General features: G+C 32.2%; 1 protein-coding gene across 2 annotated transcripts; it reads right to left on the bottom strand.

The window, feature by feature from the left end:
• LOC140434703 (fidgetin-like protein 1) lies at nucleotides 1-26,117 on the bottom strand. 2 transcript variants are annotated; one of them, XM_072523152.1, is made up of 6 exons: nucleotides 25,901-26,116; nucleotides 25,177-25,752; nucleotides 23,156-23,430; nucleotides 18,933-19,066; nucleotides 7,421-7,648; nucleotides 1-425 (listed from the first exon to the last, which is right to left on the bottom strand). In XM_072523152.1, exons 1-6 carry the CDS (start codon nucleotides 26,023-26,025, stop codon nucleotides 114-116), a joined length of 1,650 nt encoding a protein of 549 aa, XP_072379253.1. In that variant the 5' UTR covers nucleotides 26,026-26,116; the 3' UTR covers nucleotides 1-113. The 2 variants fall into 2 exon arrangements, with proteins under 2 accessions (XP_072379253.1, XP_072379254.1); XM_072523153.1 differs by lacking the exon at nucleotides 7,421-7,648 and having other exon boundaries at nucleotides 25,901-26,117.

Raw genomic sequence — 26,117 nt, 5'->3', positions numbered from 1 at the left:
TAAATCTTATTATTTATTAAACAAAAAGTATTTCTGAAAAATATTATTAAAATAATTCATTTGATAAGTATTTACTAATACCTTGGTCTTTTTCAAATCTTAAAAATAAATAACTACAATCCCGACCCATATGTTTTGTTCCATGTAATATATTGTTCCAAATCATCCGGCGACACACTAGATTTAACTCTATTCAATGATTTTTCAAAATCTTCCATTAATAGCGACCTCACTTCATTAGCTTGTATATGCTCAATCATCGTCATATCTATTGAACGTATAGGGCCTAAAGATGCTTCAGAACACAAAGTTTTAATATCTGCTCCTGAATATCCATCAGAAAGTGCAGCAATTTTTTCGAAATTTTCAAATGTCAACTGATGGTTCTCGTTCATGATTAACTGTTGTACAAGTTGTAATCTTGCCTAAAAAATCAGTATATTAGCTAAGAAGTAAATAATTTATTTTAATTTCGAAGGTAATAATAAAAACTAGCAATACTGCATATAAATATTTTGTAAGAGTAAAGTAAGAAAGATACCATAAAATAAAAAATAAAGAGGAAAATGTTACTGTGGAAAACTCTTCAAAATTACACAACTCTCATAAAACACAAAAAAATCCCCATAAAACCTATTCGCACTCCAGACCTAAACATTTAAGTTATGTGGAGATATATACTTAGACAAATTTAAATGACAAATGAATTTTCAAATTTCAATTTATATATATATATATATATATATATATATATATATATATATATATATATATATATATATATACAGTAAAACCTCCGTTAACCGAAATAATTGGGGGGGAGGCCGTTTCGGATAACAAGAATTTCGGTTAAAAATAACATTGTTTTTTATAATATTCTTGATCAAAGTATTGGTATTAAAAAATACTATGAGTTGATTTCGTAATGTTTTCTAATAAGTAAATCCAAAATAAAGTAATAAAATTCGGTGGCAAAAATCTGACAATTGTCACCATTTTGTAGATTTTGAGGGTGAGGGCGCATTGTCAACAAGCAACAATGCATTGATGAGAAGGTTTTTTCATTTTAAAAAGGATTTTACACTTGAGACGAATTCATTTTCAAACCATTCTAAAAATAAAGTGGTCGACATCCATAAACTTTTTTGGCTTCTATACCTTAAAATGCCTCTTCGGAAATATCTTTTAGAGCTCTTGGGCATATCACAAATATCTTTTTGTGATTTCCCAACACACATAGACATCAATTGGTGAGTGAAATTAACGGAATTGTTTACGTTTTGCGACAAACCTTTACTTTTTATTGACGAAATTATTGAAACTGTCAGCCGTTTCGGTTAAACGATGTTTCGGTTAAAAAGGTTTCGGTTAAGGGAGGTTTTACTTTATATAAATATATATATATATATATATATATATATATATATAATATATATATATATATATATATATATATATATAAATATATATATATACATATATATATATATATATATATATATATATATATATATATATATATATATATATATAGTGTGTGTTAGTAAAGTATGGAATAAATTCGATATTTCCTAAATGAAAAGCCTTTTTAAAAAAATCTAAAACACGTCGATTTTTAAATTATGTGTTCTACATTTTACAATAAAATTTCATTATACAAGGGGATACATATTACAGTGATGAGGTCATCGGCTCTTTTTTAAATGTAACACCCTGTATTTTAGGACATTTTTAGATCGATAAAAATGAGCTGATTCCAAAAAAGTATAATACTAGGGGTCTAACAGATATAATTTGAAAGATATGCACTTAGACAATTAATTTTTAAGGATTTATAATATTAAGAAATCATAAATAAATTATAACAAATAACTTGAAAGTAATCCAGTAATTAATACATGACTTAATCTTAAATGTTCGACTTGTGGCCCTTGTTGTATTTGACAGTAACCCAAACGTTGTACAAATTCTTGTAGAACCTTGTTTATGCTTTCTTGAGAAATATTGTTTATTTCTTTACGAATTCTTGTTTTTAAGTCTCCAATATTTGCAGGTTTCGTTTTATAAACAACATTCTTTAAATGACCCCACATAAAATAATCCAAAGGATTGAAGTCTGGCGACCTCGCTGGCCATTCAATATGTCCACGTCTTCCAATCCACCTGTTCGGAAAAATTTCGTTTAGGTACCTTCGAACATCTAAAGCATAATGCGGATGCGCACCATCCTGTTGAAACCATACTTTTATCAAAACCTCCAAGATTAATTTTACTGGGGAATAAATTCATTTAAGTAGGTACGAGATACCCACTTAAAAACTGAAGGTATGCTGGCCCGTTTAAATTACCTTCGATATAGTAGGGTCCAATGATTTTATTTCTTACAATGCCAGCCTATACGTTTACCAGGTATTGTGTATGATGTTCCCGCATCCAGTTGGAGTTTTCTTTTGCCCAGTATCTACAATTCTGACGGTTGACTTCGCCATTTAATATGAATGTAGCCTCATCAGAAAAAATAATGTTTTGAACTAAGAGAGGGTTACGGTGGCTGTTATCCATCATTATTTCGCAAAATTGTATTCTTTATCTGGATCATCCTCGTTTAATTCCTGTACAACTGTGCATATTACTTACTTTACTTACTTTTACGTACTTTGTGTACCGTTGTTTTGCAAACATCAAGATCACTACTAACCTTATGAACATAAGTGTGCGCCTCTTATTCAAAAGCAAGTAGAACATCTAATGTTGTAACATAATTTACAGAGGGACGACCTGATTTGCGTGTATTTTCAACCGTATCAAGTATTCAACCGTATCAGCTCATATTTATTGATCTAAAAATGTCCTAAAATACAGTGTGTTACATGCAGAGCCGATGACGTCATCACTACAATGTGTATCACCTTGTACAATGAAATTTTATTGTAAAATGTAGAACATTAAATTTAAAAATCAACGTGTTTTAGATTTTTTAAAAAGGCTTTTCATTTAGGACATATCGAATTTATTCCATACTTTACGAACACACTGTATATAACGTCGAGTACTATATTCTCAACGTGGTTGTTTCCGAAAACTTAGTAATTTTCATATATATATATATATATATATATATATATATATATATATATATATATATATATATATTGTTATGATTGTTTATTTTGAGTTCAAACTTAATTTATTGAGCCAATAAAAAAATTATAGCTTATCTGTTATCAAAAGTAAAATAATTCTTATATTACCTGTGTTCGATGGATTTAAAAGATTTTCTAGTTGTCTTTTATCGGGTTAGAGAAGAAAGGATAATAATACAAATATATTATATTATTACAAAGATTTACGTTTCTTTATTTTATATGAACGAATAAAACAATTATTAAATTTTGTCGTTATCTTATCAATCAGCATACAAGAAAATAAATCAAATTATTATGATAATAAGATTATAAAGCTACATACATTTATAATACGTGAAAAACCAATTTTACTTAAAATTTTCTTTACTTAAAAAAAGAAACCACAAAACTTTAAACTTTTGATTAGCCTAACAAAACCTCAGTTCTTAAATTTGAATGCTAATGACCATGATGTCGAAACGATCCTTCACAGATATAAAATTCAATTGTACAAACACTTACAGTTTATTTTCTTTTTGAGTTGTATGTTGGAACATACCCAGAAAAGTCCAGTCTCCTCAAAGATGTGATCTCCCCTCTTTGGCACCTCGGCTCCTTCTGAACGTCTCTGCAAACCTCCTGCAGACTACACAAAAAACACCTGATTTACTTCTCCAAACTCCGCTACTTATTTATGACACCAGGACCTCCTTTTGTCAACTTGATGCCGTAAGAATACTTTCACATATACTTTATAAAATGCCCACGGTAGATACAAGGACCTCTTTTAATCTACTTGTTATCTCCTTCTTCAAACTATTCACTTCTTTACGTTACGCCGGTATCCAAACTCACGAACCACACCCTATCTTGAGAAAAACGACTGTTTCCTTTCGATGACCAAAATATGACTAACTTCTCCTCTCTCATGATCGACTCACCAAATTCCCATTTTAAAAACGACCGTCCAATCAAAAAGCTTAAATTGTGTTTACCATGATTTTGGAAAAGCCTAATTTCGGTTTCAGAGAAAACTAAATAGCTTACTTTAAAATTGGTTTTTTTTCAATACATCATGTATACATATTTCAAAAGATTAAAATATGGTCATTTAATACTCGACTATACAAACAATGAAAGATTAACTTACAGGTAAAATGTCTTCTAATTCTAAACAAAGGTTTTTTGATAATTTTGTTTGCAACGGAAACAGGTCGTTTGCCAAACAAATTTCTATTCTTATCTACACTAAATCTTATCTTAAATTAATATATACATTTTTGTTTATAATGATTTCTTAAAATTTTATTCCGATGGATATTTTATTTATTTTTCTTTGGTTGGGAAAGAAAAAGTATGACAATATATATATATATATATATATATATATATATATATATATATATATATATATATATATATATATATATATATATTGAAGATTACTAAGTTCTCGGAAAGAACCATGTTGAGAATATAATACTCGACGTTTCGGCACGCATTTTGGAGCCATTATCAAGAGAGATACGGTTCCTTTCAAGTTTGGGGTCTCAATCTGCCTAGTCCCCTCACTTGTGACGTACCAGTATCGTGTTCTGTAGAAATACAAGAACCGTCAAACCGCACTGAGGTCTCAATCGGCCTGCTTGTCAGTGTCGAGTGACGAGTACACTGAGCAGTAGACAGATTAAGGAAATGCATCTAGAGCAGTCTTCACGAGCAGGTAAATCTCCTTGTAACTGTACGTGTACCTTTGTAAAATGAAAAGGATATAAATTTTCGTTGTGTGAGATATTTCCTATTGAAGATTTTAAAATTGTGGGATACATGGCAGATAGTCTTCGAACGTTAATTTCTGGATTTTCCTCAACTTCCATTAAAATAACATCTTCATGTGCTGCTGTTACATAATTATGTCATCCCTTTTCATTATTTTTTGGGAAAACTGAACCTGTTTCCCTTAATCGTTGATAAAGAGCTGTAAATATTGAGTGAGTAGGATCACGATTTGGAAATTTTTCAGGGTATCTACGTTGTGCTGCTCGAGCGTTACACCTCATTTCGCCATAAACTAAAGCATATCAGTGTATTCCTTATTAGTAAAAACCATTTTTGTTGAATTGAAATTAAAATAACCGTTCACCTACCCAAAAACGACGCCTATGATCGATACTAGAAATTAGCAATTTATGAAATGGATTCAACTCTAGAGGATAAATAATAATCATACCAGTTTTCGTTTTTCTAAATAGACGTGTTCTGGAGGTATTAAAAAAAACTAATTACAAGACGCCATCTTCAAAAAGCTCTAGTTCCCGGAAGTATTTTCGGAATAGGTGAATTGGGTTAAATCATGAAATTATTATTAATATATAGATAATCTTCAAATTATCTGAGGAATCTCCTGTCTTCGTTTGTCAGGAGAATTTCTGGACACCCTGTATAAAGCAGACCAATGACTCTAGGTAGAGTATAAGTCGCTGTGAGCTTTTTTAATCCATTTAATGCTGTGGATTAGTCCGCATATATTCTTTAGGCTATTTTCAAATATGTTTGTTTTTTGCTTTATCTACGATCTATTTCCACTCTCTCCGGTCCTGAATCTGTTCTCTCCAGTTTGAAATATCCATGTTTGATATATCCTCTAGTAGTTGGTCTTCCCATCGTATTTTTAGTATTTTTCTTGGTCTGTTTATTACTGGTTTCTAGTTCGTAATCCTCCTAATTAGTGCCTCTTCTTCTCTTCTTTGTATGTGTCCAAACCATCTTAGTCTGCGTGCTTTAATAAATTTTACTGTCTTCCCCTTCGGTTATATTTATTATTTCAGTTTTTTCTATATTCTCCTTGTTCTGACTTTATTGGGCCGTGTATTCTTCTCATAATTTTTCTTTTAATTATTCTTAGTTTTCTTCATCTTTTTTCGTAAGACACATTACTTCCGCTCCATATACTATCACTGGTCTACTTGCTGCTTTATATATTTTTGTCTTTAAGTAGTCGGGCACATTTAAAATACGTTCCCCACTTTAATTCTTTCGCTTATTTCTACACTCCTTCCATTTTTGCCCCAAATATTTAAAGTAATCGACTCTCTGGAATTTATTTTCACCGATTTTTATTTCTGTTATTCTGTTTACATTGTCTCTTATACTTATTAAGTATTTTGTTATATTCTGATTGATTACTAGTCTTTTATTCTTTACTTCTCTTGTCAACGTTAGAAGTGTTTCTTCTAAAAAAATTTATTTCAAATCCTTTATAAAAGGTATATAATAAAATACCCAAAACGGGCTATATCACAAATAGATTACAGAACGTTTTCGGAATGTAAATCCTATCATCAGTGTAACGAAGTATACATATGAGCCACTAAAATATATGGGTGAAAACCCTTTAAATGTTATTAATTTATAGATCTGTTACATTATATAAGGAATTTACATTCCGAAAACGTTCTGTAATGTATTTGTGATATAGCCCGTTTGGGTATTTTATTACATACCTTTTATAAAGGATTTGAAATAAAAATTTTTGTGATACATGGTATACAGCCAGCTACAGGAAGTTAGTTTCCTAGTGGATTTTGTTTCTTCTAGTTTTGTCACGCGATACCAATGCTAGGCCGTCCGCGTATACTATGATTTGTTTTGAACTTTGAATAATTGATTTGTTCAGCTCTGCGCCTCTGATTACTCCTCCTAGTATGATATTAACTAACGCTGTTGACAGCCTATTTCCTTATCTTACACCACGTTCTATATTGACGTCGTTTGTATCCCCTTCGATTGTTTTGACTCTTGCTTATGAGTCCTTCATTATCATTGTCATTTTAGTCAAACAATTTTATTTAAATAAGAAACAAAATTTAAAAAAGAGAAATAGAACTGACGCAGTACCTAATGATGAATTATTTACAACATACTGTGGTAATACTAAAAATAAGAACTCTTATGTCGTATTATCTGAAAAAGTTACGGAATTTAAAAATAATGAATCCGTATATCTGAACTGGTTATAAAGGAAAGTAGATGACAGCTTGGAATTTGATTACAATTATCTCATTAATTCATTTCAATAATAATTCTTTACACAATATAGATAATCTATTTACGAACATTAGTCTACATAGTCTACATTATTAATGTAGACCTTGAAATACGAACAAGATAAATATAACGATAGACGTTTCATCTAGTAAACTAGTAATCAATTATTAGAATCCAAAAAGTAGATAAATCATAAAAACACCAAAAAAAAGTTTATCCCGCATGTTAGGTAATATATTTTAATATACCTCATAATTTGGTAGTGGTATGTATAACCTCTTAACGAATCTTCGACGAGCTGCCTCGTCTAATTCCTGAGGCCTGTTTGTTGCCCCGATAACAAGAATCCTTTCTTCATTATCTGTTGTAGCTCCGTCTAATTGGACGAGAAATTCCGTTTTGATTCTACGAGAACTTTCATGTTCTGTATCAGATCTTTGGGATAGTAGAGAGTCTACTTCGTCAATAAATATCACCTAAAATCAAAGATACAGAATAAAAAAGATCACATCACTTCTAATAAAAATTTAAGTAATTACATTTCTAAACAATCAGATTGTGTATTTATTGTACAAGCATTTAACTATCAAGCAAAAGTAATAATCCAAAATTTTTCAAGGGGCATCGAAGTATGTGCAGTATTTATTCCAGATATAAATATTTCTTTCGTTTCAAAATACAAACCTTCAGACATAGCAGCAACAAAAAAAAGACTGATTAAAATTATTGGAACAGTTTAAAATTTCTCGTAGAATTTTTTGTGGTGATTTTTCTATGTAGACCCTTAAAGGTGAAGCCCTGTGCTTCGTGGGGGAAAGGTTTTAACAGATGCTTTAGATTTTTTGGAACTAATTACTTTAAATGATGGATCCCCACTAGAGTTAATCCAAACTCTTATCTTCATTCTTGGTAGATTTGGTAAACTGGTCCGTATATCAAGACATGTTAGGTTTTGATCACTACCCTATTCAAATTCAACTCCAAATTGCTCCCATATTTTACGAAATCAATACGGCATCCAAGAGGAATGACGCCCATGCCGATTGGTCAGCCTTTCAAGCATTTATTAAAAATTAAATATGTACCAATTTATCTCTAAATGATTCAGATAATTGTAAACTAACAAAAAAATATTTGAAGTTATATCTTCAGCAGCATCTGTATCCATGTCTGTTAAAAAACATCATTCCTTCCATCCCAATGCCCTATTGGTAGGACGAAGAATGTTCTGATATAATTGATAGTCGCTTCCAAGCACTTAAATTATTTAGAAAACCAGGACATATTATAAATTATCTGTATTATCAAAATATTGTAACAAAGGCTAAACTCATTTTCAAGTTAGAACAAAAAAATAGTTGGACAACTTTTCTTAATCAACTCAATATATCTACACCCCTTTCAAACATTTGGAATTGTGTAAAAGCTATAAGATACAAATATCATCAACAAAAGAAACCTCCATTGCACGAAGATTTAATTGAGGATGGTCTAAATCAGCTGATGATAATCCACCCCACCCCCCCTTCGGTCTCAAATGTCGATGTAGATAGACACTCACATTTACTTTAGGCAGTATGTCTAAAGCTTTAACCTATTCAGTTAATTTTGGCATTAAAACAAACCAGAAGTACGGCTCATTGTTTGGATAGTTTTACATACAAAATTTTACACAATCTTCCAGACTCCAGGTGCTTAGAATCTTAAAAATATTCTTAAATGTTTAATACAAAAACCATATAAAGATCCAAAATTACCATCATCATATCGACCTATGTAGTTAATGTCTTGTCTTAACAAGGTCATAGTGCTATAGATGCATTGAGCCATATGGTCACATATGCACAAATATGCTTATCTGAAAACAAACACAGCAGAGTATGGTCTACTTGGGCCAGACGGTCAAAGTACAATTCTGACGTCACTGTCACCAATGTTGGTAAACATTGGATCTGCTTACCGGCCAACGCGTAGAAAGGGCTCAACATTCTGCGTGTAGATTCCAATTATAAATTACATTTATTTTATTAGTCTTACATTTGCTCAATAATGGATTATTGATGTATTATTTATGCCTCAACTAGTAAATCCTTATTAATATTGGACACAATTCAATAAAAGACAATTAATTAAAATAAGTCTAGGAACTATGGATACAAATGGTAAACGCCCGGGTCGTCCAAAACTAGTCTCTGATAGGAATAGTAGAATGTTAATTAAAGTTTGCAAAAAAGGTAGAAGAAATACTCTAAGGCCAGTTATAGCTGTATGGAATCATGAAACTGGATTAAATCTGTCAAGGGATTCTAGGTAAAGGAAAAGCCACTATTAACAGCAAAACATAAGCAAGCCAGGCTTATTTGGGCAAAATCTAAACTTTCTTGGTCAGTAGAAGATTAATCCCGAGTAATTTTGAGTGAAAAATCCAAATTCGACGTATGTCTTGATGATTACCGCAAAGTAGTTATTCGCACTAAGCGATATTCGCTTTTCACGAAGACTGTTTTAAACGGACCGTAAAATTTCCTAAATGAGTGATGATTTGGGGTTGTATGGCAGTTTCAAAGTTAGGATGTTTTTAATTTATTGAGGGTTTCATAAATGTTACGAAAAATCAACAAATACCTCAAAATAGCCTACTTCCAAGTATTGTGAAATTAAATGCTGTCTGGAATTATATTCTTCAGCAGGATAAAGCAGCCTCTCATATGGTCAGAACCACATACAACTGGTTTGGAAACCACAATATGTCCTTTCTTAGGCTTCTAACAATCCTGACTTAAATGTCATTAAAACAGTATAGCATAAAATAAAACAGACACTAACGAATAACGTAAAACGGACATTTCACGAACTTAACACAAAATAGAGCAGTTTTGCAATGATTTTACCTCTTAACAGTACAGATCGTTAGTCCCGTAAATGTCCAACCGAATTTGAGTGTCCAGAAAGTCCAAGGGCGAAGCTATGCTGTTTTAAAAATAAATATTCGTCCTGTGTCCCACTATTTAGTTGCCAACAAAATAAACATTCTTTATTATTAATTACTCTGTTAGAGTATGTATATTTTCTTTTGTCTTGCTGATTGGACCTATATTACTAGTAATTAACTACTTAAATATTAATGCATTAAAAAATATGATAAAGAAAAAATAAACTGTCAACTATCTGAATTTTCCGTGTATTTTAATTTGTCCTATTATATAGTTCTCAGGGTTCGTATAAAAAAACAGTATATATAAACTGCGAGAGTATAATGTAGTAGTTACATTAGTCTGGGTTAGAGGTCATTCAGTGATATTTGGGAATGAAGCAGTTGATCTTCCAGCTAAAAAACACTTAACTCAGAATTGAGAGTTAAATTAAAAGTGAAACTTAAACAAACCATGAAGTGGAGATATCCAGGAGTGGCTAGTATACCTGTTGAATACAAAGCACGTGGTGTTCGTGTGTATTAAGGTATAAAAAATGCTTATTAAAAGCTTAATCATACCATGAGAGTTAAATATTTGCAACTCGTCAGATATTATTAATTTATATAGAGATGATGTTAGGTTTAGATGGGAAACTCAATACAGAAAATTTTCCACTACATCAAAAAGTTTCTATTTTAAAATCTATCTGGTTTTACCGAAAAACATTCCTTACATAAATTCGTGGGATTATAATAGGTATAAGTCATCTATTCATGGACGCTTTCCAGCACGTCTGTTTCTGATTGGAATCTTAAATTTTCCGTGTTGTATCCATGTCCAGAAAACCTTTAGATGATATAAATCACGTTTTCTTAGAGTGTCAAAAATACACTGCACATACAGATACGCCGTATAATACCAAGAACTGAAAATTTTTTCAAGTCTACCAGCTAACATTACTACTTTATTAGCACAACAAGAGAAACAATATTCAAAATTTTAATCAAGTTTGTTTTAGAAGCAAAAATAGATATTTAGCATATTATATTAAAATAATAAAGCACATAAGCAGAATGGAGGAGACTCGTGTCGTCAAAATAGCAAGAGATAAGTCACCAATCGGCTGAAGAAGTATCGGACGACCGCGCAAAAGATGAAATGACAAACTTCCATAGAGGTATTAATCCGCCCATGAACAAGCAGAATTGCTTAAAAAGAGGAAGAGGAAGGAGATATTAAAATAGTATAAAGAGAAGATATTTTCTTGTGATCTTGTCATCTCGCGTATCTTCTTCTTTTTCTACGGTACTACAGTCCAAATTAAGCTTTGGCCTCCTTTATTTTTTGCCTCCACTCTTGCTTGTCTGTGGCTGATCTTCTCCATACACGGACTCCTAAAGGGCTTGTGCGTCGCTGTTTACTGTGTCTTCCCAGCGCTTTCTTGGCTTTCCAACCGGTCTCTTTCCCTTCATTCTAGCATTCAGTGCTCTTTTTGCTCGCTTATCCTCTCCCATTCTTATCACATGTCCGGCCCATTGCAATCTTTGTATTCTAATGAAGTCTGACAGTAGTGCTTCCTTATAAAGTTGATAAAGCTCGTTGTTGTATCGACTTCTGAAGATTCCGTTTTCCCTCACAGGTCCTAGTATTCTCCTCAATACTTTCCTTTCGAATGTATCGAGTTTGCTTTTGGATGTTTCTTTCAGGACCCATGCTTCACTGCCATAGCATGCTATTGGTCAAATTAAGGTTTTATAGATTCTTATCTTTGTATTTCGGTGGACATTTTTAGATCCAAATATATGGGAGAGGACAAAATAAGCTCTGTTTGCCTGCGTTATTCTCTTCCGTATTTCTCCATCTTCTGATCCTTCGGCACACATTTCTACTCCCAGGTATGTAAACTTTCCAACCGTTTCAATGTCATCTTCATGTATAATGTTTTGTGGGACTATATTTCTTCTCGTCTGTATCATTATTTTTGTTTTTTCTGTGTTAATTTCCAGATCTAGGATTTTTAACTCTGCGTAGCCCCTCTAATTTCGTTGTTTTTGAAATTTTCTTCTATTTTTTCTATTTGTCCATTTTCAGAAGCTCTTTTTTTATTTTTACATATCTTGTCTACTTTCCGTCTTGCGACTTCAAACGATGTTCATATTTCCAGTGTTCTTCTTGTTATATACATTTTGTGTGCTTCATTTCTTTCTTCTATTGCTTGTCTGCACTCATCATCGAACCATGCCGCTCTTCTCGCCTTTTTATTGTTTCCCAGGGTGGACTCTGCCGCTGTCAGTCCTGCTGTTTTGATATTATTCCATTTGCCCTCTATGGAGTGAAGTTCTAGCGTCCTAACTCATTTGCGATTTCTTCTTCGAACTTCTCTTTACATTCCTGAATCTTAAGTTTTTTCAGGTCCAGTTTGTTTGTTCTTTGTTGTCTTTCTTTGTTAACTCTGCATCTAAATTTGATTTGGAGTAAAAGATGGTCTGATCCACAGCATGCTCCTCGTCGTGTTCTCACATCTGAGATAGGTATTTTAGCATTCACATCACCCATTATAATCTTTTTGGGGGTATTACCATATAGGTACTGTCATTTCTCGTATCGTCTAAATGGATTGGCGATACTTATTAAACAACTACATCTTGATTGTTGGAGAGGATATTGAATACATATATATATATATATATATATATATATATATATATATATATATATATATATATATATATATATGATCTGATGTATGTATTTATTGGTTATTTAATTACAACGGAATAGCATATCGATGATATTACTTATTGATATAAGTTCGTGTTCACATTACAAATACCGACTAAACTGAAATACGACTAATGAATGAATCAACGACTGCCCCCATTGCTTGTCTGTTTACGATTATATAAGATATTGGTTATTAGCTCAAATAATGTTTATACAAAGGTGCTGAGTATACAAGGCTAACTTGAAGTGTAGCGAAAGTATTATGAAACAAGTATATATAATAAAAGAAAAATGACTTGGCAATTGGTAAAAGAGATTGAGGGTAATTCCAAAAATCAAGGTAGTTTCTGTTTAAAGGGTGGGCCTCAGGTGCTTTCTAACGAAATAAATCAATTTATGGCAAATGCAGGTGTAAAAAAAATAAAGCATGTAAAAAATTTTCAAATTAATATCGAACAAAATATTCATTCCATGTTTCTAACTCCCGTGTCAGAGAGAAATAAGCCACATAATATTTATAACTTAAAAACAAGGATAGCACTGATTATGATGAAATATCAACCAACTTAATTAAATTTGTTTCATCGGAGATTTCTCTTCCTCTTTCTTTTATGGTTATTGCTTTTCAAGGGCAAGGTAAATTTCCTCAAAGTTTAAAATTGCCAATTGTCAAGCCACTACATAAAAAAGGTGATGTTACTAAGGTAGAGAACCAATATAGCCTTCTTCCTTCTATAGACCAATAAGCCTTCTTCCTTCATTCTCAAATATATTCGAAAAAGCGATACATTGCAGACTACAAAACTTTTTTACTACAAACAACTTATTATACGACAATAGTCCACAGCATGGTTTTCTCGCATGGAGATCTGTTGAGACAGCTATCTATGATTTTATATCAAAAATTTTAGAAAAACTAGAGGTAAAGATGAAAACACTAGGTGCTTTAATAGATAGCCTTGAAAATTACATCTTTATGTAATACAGGGACCAGCATTGAAATGGATAAATAGATTTCTCACAGATAGGTCACAAAAAGTATGCTTGGAGAAACAGGGATATAAGGTTTACTCTGAACCAATCAACTTAAAATTAGGCATACCACAAGGGAGCGTCTTGGGGCCTTTTCTCTTTTTGGTCTATATAAACGACCTTCCAAATGCGGTAGTTAGTGGTTCCTTAAACCTCGTAAATTTTGCTGATGACTCAAATGCACTGATCTGGGAAAAAATTAGAAACACTCCTCACAGTTGTAACGAAATATTTTGCCTACCACGTAGGATATAATTATAGGGGTTTGAAAATTGGGACAGAAGTTACTGGGGTGGAGATAAAGAATTATCTTTTTAAATACAACTATTCATAAAGATCAACCTTTTTTAAAAACAAAACAAGCTAATGTCACAAAAATATGAATGTAGCTGTCATATGTCAACAATGAATTTAACAGAGAACATTAAAATGACAGCAAAGCCACATCCTAAGATTTACAATATTAATTATTAAAACCTTTTATTTTTATTATTTAAATTATGAAAGCAATTATTATTTAAAAAAAATGTCTGTCGTTACTTCAAAATGAAAACAAAAAAAGTTACCTGATTTCACCAAAAAAGGCACTAACGTTTTTAAGGGTTAAACTGGAATTATATTGGAATTTCTGCTACACAAAAAAGGACTGCTTCAACTGGTCTGGAAAGACGACCAGAGACAAATAAAGTGAGGTTGGAACCAAAATCACTGGCACATTGGACACACCGTATACGCAGCTTTTTACAACACTGGAAATATTTTCAATACTCTGGTACACGGCACAAATCCCTTAAATACTTAACAAAATAATGATTACTCTTTTTAAATCTGCCATATTACAGAGAGTATATTTCCACTCATTTCATCAAATTCGCCGGTTTTGACCAGCTTAACTGCCACACGTCAGTTCAACACCGACTTAGTTTCGAACCTCCATTAACTGCACATAAAACTGCTACTATACTACACAATTTCCCATGAGAAAAGGCGAAAAACACAAAACATACGAATTTGATGCTAAATTCGGACTCCAATAAAACACGCCTTTAACAGCGGCCGGCTTTACCGAGAGTCAACACTGCTACACATTTTTCCATAAAAAAAGGACGAAGGACGAGAAAACAATACAAATTCGAAGAAACATTTTTGATTAATACTATAAGCGACTCTAACCGACAGCCGCCTTAGCGAGAGTGAGCAATTATTTTCAAATTAATTCGCTTAACTTAGCATAAACAAAACATATAAACTGGAATATTTATTTGAAACGCAGAATATCCTAAAAGAGACTTCGATCAAAGAATACCGACAAAATACGCATCTTGTGAAATATAAACAAACTATAAAATTGTTTTCATTAACTCTAGCGACGCAAATAAAAGGAAGTTAAAAGATTCGGTGTTTTAAAAATACACATTCTTTAATATTTTAACAAATACGAGGGGATTTCAATACATATTCAAATGCTACACAATTTCAGAGCAAACTCTAAGAAAGGCTGTTCAGTTGAAATAGGCTGTTGCTTAATACTGATAAGACAGTTTTTGTTTACTTTAGAACTAGCCAGTCACGAGAACAGTTCCCAGATACAATCAATTTTCTATCACAAAACACAGAACTTGCTAGATCAGTTAAATTTCTTGGTCTTCATATTGATCAGAACCTGAATTGGGGGGAAAAATACAAAATACGACAAAAAAACTGAATAGAGCCTGCTCATTAAGGGTATTTAAGAACTATCTAGACCATGGGCTTTTACTATCAGTATATTATGCAAACTTTTATTCTGTTATGCGATTTGGAGTAATTTTCTGGGGTGCTGTAGTGGATAGCTTAACCGTCTTTATAGTCCAAAAAAGCCAGTCCGTGATCTTAGGACTAAAAGCGGGAGAATCCTGTAGAGGCCTAATCAAATCACTCAATGTACTCACTTTCTCAGCCATCTATATATTTGAATTTATTATGCTCCTCTGTAAAAACTTTAATTTGCCATCTGCTCTCAAATCATGAATATAATACAAGAAGCGTTAATTTGAATTTCCCATTTCACAGATTGTCCCTAACAGAGAAAAGTCCTTTGTATGCATGTGATAAATTTTATAATAGTCCACCATCTGACATTCAACGGAAAATATACTATAGAACTTTTAAAAGAAAGGTTTTTCAACACCTAGGTAACGTTGAGACCTATACTGTAGCGGAGTGCCTGGCCTATCCTTCTCCCTGATCAGCATATTTAATTGAATGTTAATATATTTTCATCTGTAATGTTACAATTCACATAACCCTTGATCCTATTTTGATTTATACGCTTGTCCTTAGTCAAGATACAGTTAACTTCAAAATACAAAACGATTATATTGTCTTCTTGTACAGTGACAGGAGTAATGGTTTCTGTTTATTATCAAATTGTTTCATTATCTAATTCCTCAATATATACATACATATATATATATATATATATATATATATATATATATATATATATATATATATATATATATATATATATACATGGCAACGTATGGCTCTACATCGGTTACTTGGTCTTGAGACAAAGTGTCTTCGAGGACCTGTTGATAACAACAACACTTATTATCATGTTACCAATTCCAACGGTAACTTAGACATCTTAATTTTTAATAGTATATAATGTAACATTTGTAAATTTATATCATTTAAAGGGTTTTTACCCATATATTTTAGTGGCTCACAGCATGTGCACTTTGTTACACTGATGATGAAATTTACATTCCGAAAACGTTCTGTATTTATATTATAGCCTGTTTGGGTGTTTTATTTATACCTTTTACTAAAAACTTTGAAATAAAATTTTTTTTGTGATACATGGTATACAGACACACATGTTAACAATAGATACATATCTAGTTTCTAATTGTACTAATTAAAGTGGGTAAACAATTTACGTAATTTATATTATTCTTTCGGGATTTTTTTATGAATCTTTAATATCTTAATATCTCACCACAGTATATATGGTTAGATATGTGGATATATGTATATGTCTATGTATATATGGGTAAAAGTATATAGGTAAAAACCCAATTATTATTAAAAACATTCTGTGGCAAATAGACATGTTCTAATGCCATCCACTCTCTTCACGCACACACAATAAGATTGTCATTCGCAAATATTGAAAGCCTAAGAAAAACACCAATAATACAGTCAAGAAAAGCCAAAAAAATCGTAGATATAATGTATAGAAAAGAGTAGCATATAAAAACCAAATACAAATTTTTAATTTTTACACTCTTATTTACTAGCATCTAGTAATCTACCAATCAGAATAAAAATAGACGTAAGTAAATACAAAAATAAACGCAACAAATATTAATATCGAGATGAAACTTGATGGAACCTTGCATTGTGCAAGATAAATTAACTGATGACTTTCGAACTGAAGCAGAAAATATATGCACGGAGCCAAATAGCCATGGGGGCTCATAGAAACAGTAAGGTTAGTGTGAAAATGTCGAGATCTACGCGACAGACTAGAGGAACAGTGGCACACTGATATGGGTGCCATATTACCGGGGAATAAACGGCAAAGAAAAAGCTGGTAAACTTGCCAGAAGAGCATCAGAAGTATCAAAAATCACCGTTTGCAACCGGAAAAAATACTCGATCCGAACTCGAGTTCTCACTGGGAAAGTATACCTACCCGTTCAAGCACATGGCAAAATAAAGCAAAAATCAGCGCTCATAATAGGTTTCCTTTCTAGAATGAATGGAAGATGTACAATAAGCCAACTGGCTACAGTATGACTGGTTTATAAGATGACTTAAAAAAATATCTTGTACACTGCGGAATCACTGCGAACAGCTACATTTTTACATTTCGGTTCATTGATGAATCATTTTAATATAAGAATTTGTAACTGCAGAACCAATGCCCAGTTCGCTTCTAGGAGCATCAGTTTATGAATTTCATTAAACTTGGGTTGATTAAGAAGATCTGAAAAAGCGTGTCGTAAAATTTGATAGTTCTTCTTTTCTTCTTTTTATGTAGACATGACTCTGTCTGTTTTTAAATGTGCCTCCAGTAAGTTGTTGTGTCATGGTTTTCGCGGTTTTCCTACAGATCGTCTTCATATTGGGGAGTCGTCCCTTGCCGTCTTCACTACCCTGTTTATTATCATTCGGCTTATATGATCGTTCTATTCTACTCTTTTATTTCTTACCCAGTGCTTGATGTTCTCCACCTTGCATCTACGTCTTATTTCTCTACTTCTAGCTCTGTCCCATAGTGTTTTGCCATCAACTTTTAAGTGTTATCATCTCTGCTGTTTATAACATCATTGTCTGCTCTACGTTAGATTGTGTTTCTGCCGCGTATGTCATTATTGGTCTGATGACTGTTTTGTAAATTCTGCCTTTCATTTCTTTCCCGATATTTTTATTTCTCCATATTGTTTCACCAGGCAACCTGCGGCTATGGTTGCTCTATTCACTTGATCTTCCACTTCTGTTTCGAACTTTCCATAGCTCGATATTGTGATGTCTAGATATTTAAAATCCATCACTTGTTCTCTTATCTGACCTTCCAATTCCAATTTACATCTCAGTAAACTTGCTGTTATAACCATGCATTTTGTCTTTTTTGGGGAAATTAATATTTTAAATTTTCTGGCGGATATATTAAATTGGTGTAGAATATGTTGTAAATCATCTTCACTTTGATGGTACTGGACTTTAGGTACGCGTGTATTTCAAGATAGTGCTGGTGGTGGTTGGTAAGACTATTGTTTAGACTTAACTTAAGAGGATCTGCGTCAATGATTTTTAATATTTGTAATTTAATTGATGCTTAAAAACTGATTATTTATTAAAGGATATATATGATTTCAGGCATTAGTTTATTTCTTGATGCATATGTTAAAAGTAATTGTTGGCGTCATAGCCATTAGGAAAGTTAATAGGTTTACCCCTACCTATGTACACACTACACCCTACCTGTCCCAGTTAATATACCACTTCGCTTCTGCAACATAGACGATTTTCTACTATATCTTGCAACGCATTATAAACACATTTTTGATTTGTTATTCCAAATTTGACTACTTACAGATGGTTGATGTACACGGGCCACTGCAAATAAAGCTCGGACCATCTTCTCACCATCGCCAACCCATTTTGAGGTCAAAGATGAAGCACTAATACTGAAAAAGGTTGATTTGCTTTGTGAAGCCACACATTTGCCTAAAAAATGTTAAATTTTCTTGATTAAAAGAAATTGATTTAATTTTTAAATAATAATTCACAAAGTAGACACATTAGAAATGATAAAGGAGTTATTAAAATTGTAAACACTAAACATGGAAAGTTAAAAATTGGAATATGGAACATGTTTAAGGGTTTAAATAGCAAAGAAGAAGAACTCAGATGAATTGGAGAAAAAAACAGGATTGATCATGTTAGGAATAACAGAGACTAAGAAAAAAAGTTAATGGATGCTTAACAATGAAAAATTGTCATAATTTAATTTTTAGTGAGATTAGAGTTGAAGGAAGAGCCTACGCAGGAGTGGCTGTACTTATACACAAGAACTAGGAGGATGAATTGATATAAAACTAGCTTTTGATAGAAAAAACAAGTCTTTTTGGAAATAAATCGATTTATGTCTCAACATAGTCTCCTTTTAGCCCGATACACTTAGTAAGACGATGTTCCAATTTTTTTATCCCATCCGAATTGTACTTTTGCTCGAGCTCTTCAAAATAGGGCGAAGTTTCAGCGACGACTTCATCATTTGTTGCGAAACGGCGTCCTCCGAGCCATTTTTCTAGGTTTGGAAATAGGACAAAATCGCTGGCGGCAAGATCTGGGGAATACGGTGGGTGTTCAACCAATTCATAGCCCAATTTGTGTAATTTTGCCATGGCGACGGCTGATCGGTGCATTGTCTTGATGAAAGAGCACTTTTTTGCGTTCCAAACCGGGGCGTTTTTGACGCAATTCGGCATCGAATCGACCCAATAATGCTGCGTAGTAGTCACCATTGATTGTTTTTCCCTTTTCCAAGTAGTCGATGTGGATGATGCTCTTCGCATCCCAGAAAACAGTCACTTTACCGGCCGAATGTGCACTCTTTGCCTTCTTCGGCGACCCTTCGCCGCGTTTGCGCCCCTGTTTCGACTGTTCTTTGGTTTCCGGTGTGTAATAAAGCACCCAGGTTTCATCAACGGCGATAAATCGGCGAAAAAAATCCTTCGGATCGCGCCGTATCATCGCCAAAAGCGTCTCCGAAGTGGTCACACGTTTTTGCATTTGATAGATTGTCAGCAAACGCGGCACCCATCGCGCGGATAGCTTTTTCATGTCCAAATGATGGTGAATGATGTGTACGCGTTCGTAGGAAATGTTTAGGACCTCTAGTAACTCGCAGAGCTTAATTCGAGGATTTGCCATAATTATGTCATGGACTTTGTTGATCATTTCCGGCGTGGTGACTTCATTTGCCCTCCCGGGACACTCATCATCAAAAACACTCGTACGACCACGAACAAATTCAGTTTTCCAAAATTTTACTGTTGCTAACGAAGGTGCACCTCACCATAAACTTCGTCCAGGTCGGCTTTGATTTGCACATTCGTTTTACCCTTTTTGTGAAGAAACTATCACCGAACGATACTCGACTTTTTCCATTTCTCCGAAAACACAAAATTTGCTTGCTTTTGAGGGCTGTAAAAATCAAACTAATTGTTTTTAAAACTTAAAATTTTGACAGACGTCATGTCACGAATGGCAAATGTCGTGCCATCTATCAAAGGCTAGTTTAATATCAATCTATCCTCGTACATCGAAAAAATCAATAAACGGAAGTTTATTTCTGAAATGTTGCTAAGATTAGATTACTACGCCGGAAGAAATGAGAAGATCATTGTTATGGTAGGGTATGGATCATCAGATAAGGAAGCTAAGATACTTTTTGGGACAGTTTGCAAGATGAGATAGAAATTTTGGACAACAAAGTCATAGTAACTAGAGATTTTATTGGAAAGGAAGAAATAACGTAAAACAATAACAGAAATAGCGTCATAGTTTTCAGCCTGAATAACAACCTAGTAGTCTGCAACCCTGTTTAAAAAGATATACATAAATACTCCAGGATCATGGAGATCAGAGGGGAAAGATCTATAATCAATTTAATTGGTACAAAAACTGTCTATCGAGATGGTACAGGATGTACTTGTCAAGAGAGGAAATGAAATCGTCTCTGATCATTATTTAGTAAAAGAAAAACTAAGATAAAAGACAACAGTACTTGTCCTACAAACAAAGACCTACAAACAGAAAATAGATACAAAGTTCCTAGTATAAAAACAAATTGTTGAACTTGGATATTAGGAGAAAATATCAAGATAATACTTAAAGAGAAGCTAGAGAACTATAAATTGGAATAAACGTACAGATATCAAAAGTATATGGGATTTGCTCAAAAATACAGTACCAAATAGCTAGAGACATTTCTGGATATACAGTTACTAATAACAAAAAATATACAGCATGGTGGAATAACTAAATAAAAAAGAAGTACAATTAAAGAAGAATCTCTGGAAAACATATCTGGAACAACAAAATAATGATTATTATGAGAACCATAAAAAGCAAAGGAGAGTAGTTAAAAAGACAACAAAAAATGCTAAGACACAATAGTGGAAAGAGTTTGCACATACAATGGAGAGCGACAGTAGAGGAAACATTAATTCTACTATATAGAACACTTAAAAATTTAAGAAAAGATAAAGAAGATACCACAAGATTTATTACACTACGGCCTAAATTATAAATTTAGCCTGGAAAACCAACCATATTTTCAAAGACTGGACACTTGCGAACATCTTCCCAATAAGTACCCGAGAAAGAAGATAAAAAGAAATGATCAAATTACAAAGGTATATGAATTCCGAGTGTAGTATACAAAGTATATGAGATAATTCTAGAAAAAAGATTAAGAAATGTTGTTGAAAAACATTAGGTGATAATCAATGTCGCTTCAGACTAGGAAGGGGTACAACAGATTTAATATTCACAGTATGACAGCTAGCAGAGAAAGCACTACATTACAATGAAAAACTATGCTTTGGTTTTGTCGATCTTGAAAAAGCCTTTGACCTAGTATTACGGGAGGAAATATGGAAAGCTATTGAAGAGAGAGGGATTGATAACAAGCTACTTATACCTTGTTATTAAGCATATCACATCATAAATGTGATCAGAATGAACAACCAAAAATCGAAAGAATTTGTTATGAAAGTGGGTGTTAGACAAGGAGCGGTACTAAGACCTCTCTTTTTTGTTACATTAATGGCGCCTGTGCTACTATATAGATAAGAAACTTGAACTTTAAGTGACAGGGACAAAAGTAAGATACAAGCGTGTGAACTGTGGTAGGTACCTAAGAGCAGTTTTGGGAGTGACAAGAAGCGATAGGTTGAGAAATGATTTTATACAGGAACAATGTAATGTTTTATTGGTCTTAGATAAACTTGAACAAAGACAATTAATGTGGCTCTGTCATATATGGTCTGTATGGATGATAATAGAAAAGTAAAGCAAGTGTGGCAAACAGTAGTGGACAAAAAACGAAGTACAGGCAGACCAGAAAAGACGTCAAATAGCAAGATTGGAAATGTGCTGAAAAGGCGAGGACACAGTTGGAGAGAAGCGGAGCCGATGGCTAAAAACTGTGTTGCTTGGAGAGGCTTTAACTTCAAAATCTTGAATGCCTTACACTACTAAGGGTAAACAAGACTTAAGGATTAAATAAGCAAGCAAATTCACAAAGTGTCATTCTTCACCAACTTCTTGAGTTTAAAAATAACCTTTTAAATTATTACTATAGTTATAAATTAAGAATTACATCATATTTACAGTCTTAAATGGGGACTTTCAAAGCTGTATTCAAAGCAATCACTCATGTATCATATATTATAATCTGGTTATTCTAAATACAACAATAGTTAAAAATTGTCCTTCATATTTTTACAATATCTTAAAAATTATAAATAGTATCTTTTACATCATGCATACTTGTACTTGTTTCTTGCTAGTGACAAATTATTAAATAAAGAAAGGACAGTCTTATATCTGATTCTAGAAATAAATCTTACATAGGATGATCTAATTATAGGAACATTAAGTATACAACAAACTTTTTCAGATTATCTGATGAAATATGCAAACCATCAGATCCGTAGACAGAAAAACGCTCATGAACTTTGTCTAAAAAAAGAAATTCTTTATTACTAGGAATTTGGAAGGTAAGCCTCCAAGGCTTATATTTACCTATTAGAGTTTTTCCTGTTCCAGGAGGTCCAAATAACAAAATTCCTTTTGGGGGTCTTCTTAAACCTGTGAATATATCAGGTCTTAGCAAGGGCCAAACAACAGCTTCTTGAATAGCAGTTTTGGCAAAAGATAATCCGGCAATATTATCCCAATGTAAATTTGTATTACAGTCCATTATTTCTGATTTAATAAGTTCTACCATTTTGGGCTCAATATTTTTCAAACGTTCATCTATGGGTTCTTCAACTTCTTTTTGTCTTATATCTTCATTGCTAAAAAAGAAAGTATAAAATGCTGCAAAAATAAGAAATATTTGGAAATTTTGTTAAAAGAAAAGAATTCAATATATTAAGTTTTAATCTGTAGCAATGTTTCTAATATAGTCAGCACATTCAAGGAATTACAAACTATGGTGGAGGAACTTGTAGACAGCTTCCAATACATCAGATTAAAAATGAACATGACAAACATAGATGATCCCAGACATATAACTGTAAATGGAGGGACAATTCAGGATGTGAAGGAGTGGATCAACTGCAGTTATAAGAATACAAACTACTTTACACAATTCCTATCAGGCTGTGGATCTTTCAGAGCCTATCTTGTTATGTCATTGGTTGGTTTTTCCAGATCTATAATGAGTATAAATAGTTGATTTCGACTATATACTGGCATAGTGTCAATATTATATAGATGAACAAATCTTTTTTTTTTTAGTTAAATTATAATTTCTTGTAGATCTCTATTTTAAGATTATTTAATTTGTATATGTATATAATATAGTATATGTTTCTATAACATGATCAGATTATGTCATTGATGAGTGTATTCTGCTTGTACCAGTAATTTCTGATGATACTTTAGAAGATTTTTTGTTCATTGACTTGCATGCATTAGAGATGCATGCTTTGATAGGTTTAGTTGTTCTGTTAGGACATTTAGGTGACCATGTTTGATAATCTTTTGTATAGCCTGAGAAACATTTCTCCAGAAAAGGAGAGGGTGATGTTTATGTTGGATTTTAATCTTTGAATTTAATATGTATTCTATTTCTACCTATGGTGTCAATATTTTCATCAATTTTCACGTAATTTGAAATAAAGATATCTACTATTCTTAATGCATTAAGACTGCTCTTAAATTCAATCAAGTTATTTTCTATATAAACATGAGTAAATCGTTTTTTGTTAAAAAAATGCTTTCTTTTTTATTCCACTTCTTTGTTTGTTGTATTAATGACTGCATTTTAGTGATGGTGAATGTGGTGATTTTCAAATCACACCGTGATCAGTGTCCGTGATTTCTAAATAAAGGTGATTTTAAATGGTGACTGTGATCACTGTTCTTTTATGTACAGTAACAGGTAGTCACAAGTATCTTAAAGTAAACAACACAATCGTGATCACTCTGTGTTAGTAGTAGGTTAGTTAGTTAGGTAGTACTATAAAAACATATTGATGATAATGAATATGTTTAACTGACACAACTAGATGGTTTGACTTATAATAATAAATTTAAAATACTAACAATAGAGTAATCTATTTTAAAGTTTCATTAGAATTTCACTTAACTTTTTTTATAAACTTTTAAGAATGCTTTTATGAAAGAAAAAATATATTCAATATGTATATTCAATAAAATAACATTATTTTAAATTTAATATTTTAAAAAGACATACAGTACTGCAGAAATATCAGTACGTAATAACATAGAATATCTCATATTCCAGTTCCTAATATTCACCATTTGTAAATCCCCTGATGTTAGTCATTATTCCCCAAATCTCATAACACAAATTATAATTTCGTAAAAGTAACTTAATATATTTTTAAACATACATAATAATATACATATTTTACAAAAAAATATATGGCAGCACTGTGACTCCCTGCCTTGAAGAAAATATATTTGGTTATGCTGGGTGCTCTAAACTAATCATTGTCCATTTCTTTAATATACATAAATGATAATAAACATTTGATTTAAAAATTAATGGTCTTTAATGGTTGGGTACTAACCTTTCACTATTTGATCGAAGAGGAGAAATGAATTTATTGCTGATGCCCCTTCTATTTCCAATTCTTTTTTTCTGTGCTAATGGATTTGATTGCACAGTATTTGAAGATGAAACAGTACCAAATTTTTGAATACTCTGAGTCTTTAATTCTTCCCTTGCTGTTTTAAAACAATTAGTCAGTATACTTGTATTATCATTATTTTTAGTTTTTTCTTCTATATAAGACTTTTTGTTAGGATAATAAATTTGTTTGTACTTATTAGACTGGTTTAGATATTCTGGGTTTTGAGCAAGTTTAGAACTTTTGTTTTGTTTCAATGTATCCAATAAATCTTGCAATTCTTCATCAATATTTTCGAAAATATAGCAGAAGCTTTTTTCTGAGGTACAAGGCAAAGCTGTAGTATATTGTTGGGGATCCATATCAGATAAATGTGATTTAATGTTATTTCTAGCCACCTTGCCAGATTTTGAAAGAAGTGATTTTATTCTGTTGACATAAACACTTTCATGGTCTTTATCTGCAAGAGTTTTTAGTTTATATTCTACTAAAGTACAAGTATTTTCGTTATCCAATCTAAAAATTAAATACTCAATAAACAGAATTACCAAAATGTCACACAAACAAATGGTTTTTTAAATACTAAAGAATATATTTACTGAATGTACTTCTATATTCTATATTACAAATAGTCCTGAAGTACATACTCAAACTGAATACTTACATATTAGAGGATACCCTTACTAATTGTGCAAGACATTTTCTTTGAATATTATGTGGTTCATCATTGCCTTTAAAATAAATTTGATTTTGTACTAATAAGTTAAGACCTTGTTGATCAGTTGACATGTTTCATTCCTATTTAAATTTGAAATTTGCTCACAGCAAAGCATAGATTATGCATCTCGATCTCACTCTCACATAGGGATGATTCGATACTA

This window comes from Diabrotica undecimpunctata, chromosome 2 (assembly GCF_040954645.1).
Source record: "Diabrotica undecimpunctata isolate CICGRU chromosome 2, icDiaUnde3, whole genome shotgun sequence".
In the NCBI taxonomy this organism is placed as follows: Eukaryota; Metazoa; Arthropoda; class Insecta; order Coleoptera; family Chrysomelidae; genus Diabrotica; species Diabrotica undecimpunctata.
This window is presented reverse-complemented; position numbering and strand designations above follow the sequence as displayed.

Bases quoted from the DNA above. Each gene is read 5' to 3' on its own strand.
- LOC140434703 (XM_072523152.1), bottom strand. From the start codon at position 26,025: ATGTCAACTGATCAACAAGGTCTTAACTTATTAGTACAAAATCAAATT. The intron at 25,753-25,900 runs GTAAGTATTCAG...TTTAATTTTTAG, and splicing joins GTAAGGGTATCCTCTAATAT to ATTGGATAACGAAAATACTT. The intron at 7,649-18,932 runs GTAAGTAGTCAA...CTTTGATTTTAG, and splicing joins CCCGTGTACATCAACCATCT to GTGATATTTATTGACGAAGT.